Source organism: Pocillopora damicornis, chromosome 3, assembly GCF_964200805.1.
Source record: "Pocillopora damicornis chromosome 3, jaPocDami1.2, whole genome shotgun sequence".
Lineage (NCBI taxonomy): Eukaryota > Metazoa > Cnidaria > Anthozoa > Scleractinia > Pocilloporidae > Pocillopora > Pocillopora damicornis.
In genome coordinates this window covers 12,863,835-12,874,860 of record NC_142672.1, presented here as the reverse complement: position 1 = coordinate 12,874,860, position 11,026 = coordinate 12,863,835, and the positions used below count along the sequence as shown (strand labels likewise).

The following is an 11,026-nucleotide window of genomic DNA, read 5'->3' as shown; positions in this document are numbered from 1 at the left end:
TATGTTAATTTGAGTTGTGGTTTGATCACTGTTTTGGTACTTAGATGCAAAGGAAAGATTGAGGTTTTGCTTCATAAAACAAAGGTATCGATTTAGTATGAAAAATTTATGAAAATGGTTGTGTGGAATTGTAGAAAGATCGAAATCAATATTTTTCTCCTCGTGTACTTTAAAAAAACCGACGGAAACGACACTTGTGAATGTTGGCGCGCCAACGATTATCCACCCACACGTTGTAAATTAATCTTTTTTTCAAAGACATTTTGGTCTCGGTGCCAACAACATTTGATTTAAAAAAACAAATTTTGATTGGTTGGTTAACGAACTGAGCACGAAAGAGGAAGACAGTGATTTCAACTTTGTTCCTCCCACGATATTTTGTTTTTGCATATGACTCGATGTAAAAGCGTGTTATCGGTTGCCGCGATCATCCCCACAGCGCCACATAAATGAGAGCGTTGCTTCCACAAGTTTACTATTTTGATGCCATCGTTTCCCAAACAACCCCCCCCCCCCCCCCGTTCTGGACAACTGAAACGCGATTTTAATTGGTCAATTCGTTGTGTACGTAAAATTTTGCAACAAGAGATGTAGAGGACAAATATTGGCTGAACTTTTGGAGAACTTTGACAAATATCTGAAAGCTATTATTTATCTAAAGTAAAATGTGTGAAAACAATATCTATTCACAATTTACAAAATTATGGATGATTTTCGATTAAATTTAAAGGTGCTATACTTTGAAAAAGCTTGCGGGCAGGTAGCAGAAAGGACAAAGAAAAGATATGGACAGATGCTGTAATTGACGCTGTGGTTGTCACGCTGAGTAATTTTCGAAAGTAATCCGGAATTGCTTTAGTTTTGCATTACCTCGCTATTTGATTGGTTCAAAAAAACTCACACAACTTTCTCGACTGATAAGATTCCAAACTAAATACAACATCACGCGTTTCTCAGCGCTTCAGACAGTTTGCTTCCAGTTCTCATCGGTGCAGTTTCTTGTGCTCTTTCCTTCGTTTTTATGGGCTGTTGAAATTACTTTGATTTAGGACAGTTATACTTTTTTTAAAACTCTATCAAAGGTACATCGTATAATGAATTGGTGATCTCTATTAAGAGAGATCCTGTTTCAGAAAATACGGGGAGAATACAGATTTTCTATAGAATGTTCCAGCGATTTCATGCCAAACTATTCATGGAATAAATCCTTAAAGTTAGTCTACATACTTAGTGTGCAAACTAACTTTTGCAAAATCTTTGGGTCTCTCAAAAGCAATAAAAAGTTCCACGAGACATCCACAAATGTCGAGGTTGTTGTCATCCGCTCGCAAGATCCTCCAGGTGCTGCTAAAATAAAGATGATTGAATTAAATTTTTAGGCACGATCATGAATGTTTTATCGAATCTTTCTTCGATTCTCAGTGAAAAATTCAATTTCGCGTAGCCTTTACTGAACTGAACCAGTTTCAATGAGTTTCGTTTGACCGCAAAACAACAGAAGAGCCATCTTTAACATGATACACTTGTACATAAATTGAATTGAGAATTTTGGTGCGAAATCAACAAACTATTGTATTGAAAACAATGATTAGTACAATAACAACCTGTTGATGGAATATTTGTCAATCGCTGAACGAAATGAAAAAAAACCTATGGAAACTGTTCCAAATGGTTCACGAATCAGATTGTGAACAAATACTAAATTACTTATTGCTGATTGAAAACAACAGCGAAAACAGTTCTAACTTAAGCTTGACCGGACCAGAAGATTCGCCCGAAAAAAAAACAAGCAACTAATGATTGTTAAAATTTGTAGATTCTACGCACCAGCAAGTTCGTTCAGGTGTTTCCTCTATAGCAAAAGGAAACCATTCAATTACAAACTACCGAACCCTTTTAGAGTTGTAGTAATGGTAAATAACACGTAATCGTAAATTTGGTCTTTAAAACGATCTCGTATGCACAAATCCCAGAGCAGTTTTCAAGCTTGTTTTTGTTTCGATCCGCAAAGGTTGAACCGAAGAGAAAACGCTGAGGGGTTGTGCACAACTGATTACAACATGACGTCACATACTTGACAACAAGAAGCATGTGAACTTTAGATAAGTAGAAGACAGTGTAAATTGTCAATTAATTGCCCATTTCATACTGAGTTCATTTTCTCAAATTTTCTTGTAAATAATTAATCCTTGATTCAATCTCTTCGAAACCTCTGAAGTTCCCCGAATACGTCGAAAGCTTGATAACCAGGGTATCGATCAAACGTACAGGAAAACATGATAAACAAGTTTATGATGTTATGCTCACATAGGGCAATCGACGAGTTGATTGGGTCGTCAGCAATTTTGCCACAGAGGGTGGTTATCAATTAACAGTTGCAGGTTTTAAGTAAACTTGCTTCGCGGCGGGCTAGCATTTTACATTTAGCATCAAGCTAAAGTGTGACGAGGTTGACAGTTTGCATCGGAACACAATTTGTAGTAATTTTTATCCGAATTCTTTGGAGTGAGCGCTATGGCTGAAGAGGAACTTGAAGAAATATTTACCCTTTTCGACCGCACTGGAAAGGGAAAGATTGAAATCGCGCAGATAAAAGATGTTCTTCGTTCAGCCGGCTTAAACCCACAAGGTACTGACTTGGAAAAGCTGGAGGCCGACTACAAAGACAAGGAGTTTATCCAGTTTCCAGAATTCTGCGCTATTCACAAGGAAATGAAAGCTAAACCCCAGCCAGCCATGGAAGACTTCCTGGAGTTCTTCAGCATTTTTGATCGAGAAAAGAGTGGTTTAATTGATTCGTTGCAGCTTCGAGCTTTCCTCTGTATGAAGGGTGATTCAAGACTGACAGAGGATGAGGTGGAGCAAATTGTGAAGTCGCTCGAAGACAAGAAGAAAGAGGTCATTCCTTACAAAGAACTCATCACTTTGGTTATGAGCGACCCTCCAGCAGCCACTGTTTAGAAACAGACATTGTGCAACTGCCAGCCGGAGGATGTCATTTAATTTGGACTTCTGCTACTAGTTCATTTTCTCAATCGAATTTTGCTGTCAAGACCCTCGATGGCGAAACACCCTATATACTGTTTTCTCTGACTGTAAGTACTCACGTTTTTTGTATTCCGTCAGAAATTTGTTTTTAAGTTAGCTAGCGCACTCAGGATCCTTTCAATTTGATTTTGTAGGATTGAAATCAAAATGTTTAATTGAGACATTATGATACTTTTGTGATACAGAAGTTGAGAATTGAGAATGCCAATAAATTTCTTTTTGATTGAGTTTTTGCCTTCTCTCTGCCCTCCAAGAGAAACAGAAGTTTAAAGTTGTTTTCGTGCGGACGATTTCGCCATTTTCAATGGGGTGTTTCGCTTCGGACCCGACACAAAAGATTGATCAATCCGTTTGACCCTCCTTTTATATAAGCACTATTAACTTTCTTTGTTTATGTTATCTTTTATGTAAGGTCAGGAATAAAAAAAAAAAAAAACGGCCCAAGTTCATTAAGGACAACTTTTCTAGGGAAGCTACTTTTAAAACACTCACTGATTCAATAAATACTTTTTAGCTTTCTGCTACGCACACTATCTTGCATCAAGGACTGAGTTATTAGTTCTTTCAGATAATCACATGCAAAATCAATTAGCTTGGTTTTAAATTTCCCTTCACAGAGGCGATTGTTTTTGTAAAGAGAAGCTCTTTCTTTGTATCCACAAAAACAATGTCGTTTGTTTCTAGGACATTTTAAACTCTGTTGGACACACTTTTTCGGCGGTGTCAAAGATATTTCTAGCACCGCGCACAATTCACTCTCTTTAGATCAGACTAAATAGCCTATATACAAAACCTACCTATACGTTGGACTAAGCTACAAGGTTTTGAGCAATAGCGAACTATTTAAATTGATCATAAGTCAAAAATAGAGCTGACCTGCTGTTCCTTTGAATTGTAGCATAAAGAGCCCGACATGCTCTTCTCTACCGGCGTGAAACCTCAAGGTTGTTATTGCGTCTTTGACCGATAGGAATGGTTGGAAATCTGTTGTTTTTTCTCTGCTAGAATGAAGGAAACTTTGAATCCAAACACGGAACTATGTATTTTGAAACTCTACACATAATCCGTTTTGAGCTTTCGTGGGCTAATAGGCTTTTCCAAGTCAGAAGTGAAAGTCGGAGTGATGGCTTTTGTTGCTATCCGAGTGTAACCACCCACTTGAGTTCTTTTCTTTACACTTCATACCTTTACAATCTCTTAGTTTCTTTGTATCGGGGCGGTCAATGCGGGCAAAGAAATACGGAAAGGGACTGGGAGCTGAAAGAGTACTTAGAGTGTTCTTGTAACCCCCAGCCCCCCCCCCCCTTGAAAAACATTGGAAAGTGGGGTGGAGAGGGGGAAGGAAGTTTGACGCCCGGGGATCATTTCAAGTACTCGTATTGTGTTTACTACATACAACCTTTGCTGCATCGAAGAGAGAGATCGTCTTGCATTTAGGAGCTGAGGCATGTTACTTTGAGTTTTCTGTTCTTTCTATGAAAACGAACGTTATTGGAACAAACCTTAAAAACAACGAAGAATAAAAAAACAAAAAACAAAAGAGAGCAAGTATGATTATGGATGGAGAATTTATATAGATAGCAAACCAAAAACTTGAAATTTCCTAAGATAAGTCTAGTTACTCGTGATTTCTTCCTAAAACATTTTTATAAGCAAAAGGAAGACTTGAAAATTTATTTTTCTTTGCTGATTTTAATTGAGTCGCGCGACAGATAAGCTGGATCAGAGGGGCCTCTAGAAGCTCATGGAATTCTCATTTCAACAAGGGTTTATCTTTTATGTGCTGCTCACTTGGAGGAAACATTTTTTAGCTTTCTTACAATGTAGTAGATGGTTTGAACTTATGAAGAACAGTAGATCTTGGGTGCATACTGGTTGTCAGGATGTAGCTAGTCCTGAGAAGGACGTTACTTGTAACTAACGCTCTGACAACTTGACCGGAAGTCATCATCAGACGCAACTGTTGGCTGATGATGGCTTCCGCTTTAGGATGTTGAAACATAAAGGACTGTCCCTTCTAGGATCAGTCTCATCCGGACGATCAGACCACTTCAAATACTTGGCATAAGCTAAGTTTAATTGAGGTTACAAACGGAGCCTGCGGGTTTCAGCCGAAGATCTTCGAGAGTTCTGGCACGAAAATGACAGTAGCCTACGTGTTGCCGTACCCTCCCCTCCCCTAAGGTGAAACGGAAGCTTTCGTTTCACCCTGGGGGAGGGAAAGGTCCGGCTACACTTACGCTAAAATGACAGACCTCTTGTACCCGGCTCAGTCGCCGACCGGCATCTTGTGGGCCTTAGTTGCTTGTTCCGCAGCGCTTATGCGAGGCTGCTCGCGGACTTACTCGGAGTAAGCCCCCAGTAATTATTAGATTCCCGTAAATCCGCATTAATCGGCTCTAATTGAGATTTTGTTTAAGTGACATGCTTTTCAAGGAGTACGCAATCGTTTGTCTGCCTTGGTTCAAGTAATGGTCCTACACTTCCTATCGACCCTGAAAAAAAAATCTGAAATTAAGGTCCCGGTTAGATAGAAGAGCGCGAAAAGAATGCAGCCGCATCTTGCAGCTGAGAATTAGGACATAGGCATACGAATAAAATGAAGCAAAATAGCACAAAGCGGAAAAAGGTGTTTATTGCTAGAACATTTACGATATAATCCCTAGGGTGTAAAAACTGATTAACGCAAAGTTTTGAATAACAAGTGAAGGTAAGGGAGAGGAAATGAATAATTTGAACCGTGAAATAACACAGTGTTTTTTAACTGAACATAAATGACAAGACTTCAAATAAAAGTCTACGATTAAATTTTGCACTTACATCCGGCGAGTGGAAACTCTTAATTGTCTACCACATTTCCATAATAGACATAATAGACAAAAGGCAATCGAGTTTACAAACGTAAAATTCCTTTGTTTCTAAATAGACGCTTCTTGCGGATGCACAGAGCAGTGAATAATTACTCGGAAAATTTTGATGTAATTGCGATCAAAGGAGCTTCAAACCTGTAAATAAAAAAACAACAAATGAAAGGTTTGTAGCGGTCTCATCGAAAAATCTCTAGTTCGGACCATTTTGAAAATATGCTTTGTCGAGTCACATTAGGCTATTCATACAAGCGGCACACCTTTAGATTTTTTCCCACAGTAGTTTATTCAAGTCGTTCGAGTCTAGTTCGACAAAACTTCCTGCACGAGCTTTTCATAGTCTATCATCCCCTTGGTCTCGAACATCGCGACGATGTGTTCGGCCTGTGCCTCAGTCAGTTTGTCTCCCAGCGCAGTCAACATTCGTCGAAGCTCTGCCGAGCTGATATAACCGTTACCATCGCGATCAAACATCTTTAGCGCCTCAGTAAATTCTTCGGCACTACCAGCTTGCTTCTTGGCGAGCGTTACATAAATGGGCAGGAATTCTTCAAAGGTCACCCGCTTCTCCCTCATCGACTTGAGGTTCTCTTTCACTTTGTCAAGGTCTTGTTTTAGGGGATTCAATCCCACAGACCTTAATAAACCTGGTACTTGGCTCTTGTCAACTTTTCCATCGCCAACCTGATCAAAGAGACTGAAGGCGTCTTTAAATTCTAACATTTGCTCCTCTGTAAGGTCCGTCATTGCGTCTCTGAACCTCTGTTTAAGTATTTTCTAATTAACCAGAAGGTTGCCTCGACTGATTGCGTGTCCAGGTACTTCGCAATTTATTGTAATCAATTATTACAATTTAATTGATGCGAAAGTTTTTTTTTTTAATTTGCTCGCGGGCGCAAGCTTTGATTAAAAGCGACCCACAGATGAACAAATAGAGCCATAGAGGGTGAGGGTGGATACAGAGGCCTTCATTTAAAACGGGAACTCACAAGCCACCGTTTCTGTAGGCCACCGTTGGGAATAGTTCTCCTTTGTAATGGATCATACACCGGCAGATGCTCTACTAAAAAGCAGAGGTTTCATTAACCCTTTGAACCCCCCAAGAGTGACAAGCATCTAATTTCTCCTTACAATATCACCCCCAATTCACACGTTAGGGTCACAAGAAGAAAGAAAATGATCACCAACTGATGAAGCTCTTGATTAGTAAACGAGTTTTCCTTGTTAGCTCTTTAGAAAATGTATAGAGAACAGTATGGAGAATATGCATACTGATGTTAGAGTGTAAAGGGTTAAAAAAACCTCTTAGCACCGTCTGCTTAGCTTACAGGCAGGCTCGCGTGTTCCGGGCACAGTAGCCTATTACATCATCAGAAGCTACTTATACAAAAAGTGATTGAAACTTTCACTTGAAAGGCTAAGTGTCACGAGATTATGCAGAGATCCTTGAGGGGAAGTAAATAAAGGATGATGAAAGCTGCCATTTTGGAGACTGTACAGAAAAAACAACTGATATTATTTTTAAGCTATTTCAGCCGGCTACTCAAAAGGAAAGCAAGGCAGTTTCGCTTTTTTTATTGACCATTTAACTTTTGTCCTCATTCCTTACATTATGTATCAAGGTGAGAGAATCATCTTGGCCACAGCTGCAGTCTTCTACGAGTAAGGGCAGGGGGGGCTGCCGGAGCATTTCCGTATGGAATACACTATCGTGTTGCCTACCTCATCTTTTATTACAATTTTTTCGGTCTCTCCATTTGGAAGAGGATTTTGCTTCAATTTTCTAGACCCAGGCATACAGCCTAGAAGCAGAAAAAAAATCATATCTTGGTACTTGCCACACCACTCACATTTACAGCTCTATTGTGGATGTCACCGTCTCATCCACTCCACAAAAGAGTCCTTTCTTGAGACTCGTTTCCTTTAATATGTGTCATTGAGAACCACTCTCCTGGAAAGACCTATCCTATGTTTCCTCCGGAAGTAAAGACAAGTTGTTTCCAAGGTCTGTAATCACCATGCAAGCCTGAGGCCAACAGGAAAACAGGATACAATTTTGTGCACCATTTCAAAGGAAGGGACAATGGTAAGGTAAATGGTGAAAGAGAAAAGGTGAGGGGTAAAGTTACTGGCAATTAAAATCCTGTATGCGCAAATGTCTTCTCACCTTTTCACTATTGAAGAGCAGGTAAGAAGGAGGAAGGGATTTGATGATCTGTCACTAAATTATTGCAAATGCTTTTGTTAGAAAATGGGATGTCATATGGTGAAGCCTTCCATCAAAGAACACTCCTCTAGGATGGGAAGTGTCTCCTTGTAAGTGTTGAACCTTTACTAGGAATAGTCAAGTTTAAGTGATAGGACTTCTTTATGGGTTCCTTGACCAAGGTATCCACTGAATAATTGTGTCCCAAGAAGCATGTTACATGACTGTAAGTGAAAAACTTCCAACAAAGAGCGCACCCCGTGCCATATGGAATGTATGTTCTTTGTCAATTAAGAATCAGTCGACACAGAAAGAGACCACATATTAACCCTAGTCTGGGGACTATCTGAGATGAGGTTGCAATCTTTGATGACCTAGGTAGTGCACACTGACATAGAGCTTATTTGAGTTAATCCTTTGACTCCTAGACCAAATTTATAATTCTCTTTACCGTCAACCATGCAATTCTTATAATGCTAGTTCAGAGAATTTAGTATTGGATCAACTAGTTATCCCCAAATTGATAGTTTTCTTTTTGTACTGGCATTCTGTCTTTGTCACTCTGTCACTTGTAGGAGTTAAAAGGGTTAAACCACTCCTCCCAGTGCATTACCAGCTCTCACACTGCACAGGAGAGAAGAAGATCTGGGATAAGCATAGTCAAGCCTTAAATCACAGACTACCTCCTACAGAAAAGTGTTAACTTTAATGAAATAGTAACATGAAAAATTGTTTAACTGTAACATCAACTAATCTTAAGTTGCATTCATGTAGATGATGTGTCAAGCAAGCTTTAAAAATACTTAAATTTGCAAAGAGCGTCAGTGTCTCTGGTTGTATTTTTCTGAACATGCTGATGATATCCTCAAATAGATACAATAACAAAATACTCTCGTAAGTTATAACTTTCAAATATATGCTAGCAAAAATATTCTCTCAGTTATCTTTTTCATACAGTAACCGCCATATTTTCCAACAAGCAAGTTATCAAAAATATATTACATAAGTATTTATGCTTAACTCACTTGTTGACGAGTCATTTCCAAAAAGGTGGATTTAGGTTACATAATAACTTTTTTGTCTTGAAAGTAAATCCAATCTCTTGAAAAAAATTTAATAGAAAACAAACTGAAAATTCTACTGTAGGCTGAAAAATTTTAACTACTAAAACAACTTACTGAAATGAGGGCTTCTTCGAATCTGCACTTCATTGCCAAATTCCATTTTTTTTTTCTGTCCAATTCCAAAATGACCTAATTCCTTAATCACACAATTAAATTATCAAAGATGAGAAACTCGTGTTTAGAAGTGCAATTTTTCGAATAAATGTCCAAAAATGTCACATGAAAAAGGAAAGAGGATAGATGCGGCGTATGTTCGTATGTTCGTCCTTGGTATTCAACTGTTACGTAATAGGATAGAACCATTCTCCAATCGACGATTTGTAGTCTTCGTTGCTCTCCACACCACAATGACGATACGAACAACAAGCAGAGTGCAAGCAACAGCGAGTAGGACCACCGAAATGACGGAGTTTCGTTTGGCAGCATCCCAGTTCTTGCTAATGCTGGCGGAGAGGGCCCAAATAACAACGGGATAGACAGTCAAGGTGTAACGGGTGTACTTGTCCAAAATCGTGTTCTCCAGCGCAAACCAGACGATTAATTCCACAGCAAGGATGGAGAGGGCAATCGTACAGCCAACATCCTGGGCTACTCCGTGGAAGTAAGAAATCGCCATTGTCATATTTAGGAGCGAGGCGATGGTAGTCCATGTTGCGTACATTCCCAAACCATTGTTGACAAGGACTTGTGTGAGAATGAAATCGCGTTTGGAAACGGTCTTTGTTGTAACGTTTACAGTCATGAACGATTTAGTTAAAGCTCCATAGAGTAGGAACGAAATAGCAAAAAGCAGAATCGAACATGACTGAATCATCAAACGACTCCATAATACTGACCAGGTTACGTTCACGACACTCGTCAGTGTGAAGATGAAAAGCAAGACGGGAGATATGACTTCGAAATTGTCACTTCTGCACAGCAGAGTCAAACTGTAGATTATCCATGATGCTTGCCAAGTGTAGATTAAGCCCCAAATGGAAAATGCCCAACCTGCTGGAGTGATTTCGATGTAGAACTTGTCAGATACATCACCGGTCGAATAGTTTCCAAACAGATGTTTGAAAGGACCTTCGTTCGGTCTGCTAGCAGAGAAGTTGATTACTAACAGGAAGATAAATATTATCACGTTGATTGTGGTTGCCGTTATTTGCAGCGTTTTGCTTCGTCCTACCATGGTCTTCAGATTTTTACGAGAAGGCTTCAAGATGATCTATCGATATTGAGTTGATGATCATTCGTACGCGAGGTTGGTTATATACACAGTGGTGTTACGCAACTCTTTTGTGATGATTCACGTGTCACGGATCAGTGAGTCAGCAGCAGCACATTTCCAACACGCTACACCTTCATTTGGTCACGTCAAGATTTCGAAAATATTCCTAGATGAAAGATCAGCCGTTTTAAAGTAAAAATTATAATTTCCATGGAATCTGAGGTAAAAAAAAAACCTAATAAAATCATTTTTTGGAACTATCGGTACCGCAAACACACTCCTGAGGACCGGGACGGGAATTGCACGTGCGAATTGAGTTACGTAATACCTGAAAAACGTGCACATAGTCTGAAATTTTTTGTTCAGGCTGCGCAAACCGATACTGTGACATAACCACAATTCAAAAATAGTGATTATGTGTTAAATAGTGATGAATCTTTGACCCCACCGAAAGACGCTTTGTTTTGGTTACCGTGATTTAAAACGTCATCGATGTTAATCTTAGATTCTGTCCAGAATGGCAAGAGCTTTTAAAGAAAATATTTTGCTTGTGGCACAGAAATGTTTA

The 11,026-nt window shown here is 39.3% G+C and overlaps 3 protein-coding genes across 3 annotated transcripts; 1 reads left to right on the top strand and 2 right to left on the bottom strand.

Annotated features, from left to right (window-relative positions):
* The first annotated feature begins 40 nt into the window (after positions 1-40).
* Positions 41-3,489, top strand: LOC113674317 (myosin-2 essential light chain). Its single transcript, XM_089199726.1, has one exon. It carries the CDS (start codon positions 2,515-2,517, stop codon positions 2,959-2,961), a length of 447 nt encoding a protein of 148 aa, XP_089055852.1. The 5' UTR covers positions 41-2,514; the 3' UTR covers positions 2,962-3,489.
* Positions 3,490-5,658: 2,169 nt separating this feature from the next.
* Positions 5,659-6,785, bottom strand: LOC113674274 (myosin-2 essential light chain). The gene has a single exon (XM_027190749.2). It carries the CDS (start codon positions 6,660-6,662, stop codon positions 6,219-6,221), a length of 444 nt encoding a protein of 147 aa, XP_027046550.1. The 5' UTR covers positions 6,663-6,785; the 3' UTR covers positions 5,659-6,218.
* Positions 6,786-8,808: 2,023 nt separating this feature from the next.
* LOC113674273 (uncharacterized) lies at positions 8,809-10,471 on the bottom strand. The gene has a single exon (XM_027190748.2). It carries the CDS (start codon positions 10,417-10,419, stop codon positions 9,520-9,522), a length of 900 nt encoding a protein of 299 aa, XP_027046549.2. The 5' UTR covers positions 10,420-10,471; the 3' UTR covers positions 8,809-9,519.
* Between the last annotated feature and the right edge of the window lie 555 nt (positions 10,472-11,026).

Coding starts and splice junctions, on each gene's coding strand:
- LOC113674317 (XM_089199726.1), top strand. CDS start 2,515: ATGGCTGAAGAGGAACTTGAAGAAATATTTACCCTTTTCGACCGCACT.
- LOC113674274 (XM_027190749.2), bottom strand. CDS start 6,662: ATGACGGACCTTACAGAGGAGCAAATGTTAGAATTTAAAGACGCCTTC.
- LOC113674273 (XM_027190748.2), bottom strand. CDS start 10,419: ATGGTAGGACGAAGCAAAACGCTGCAAATAACGGCAACCACAATCAAC.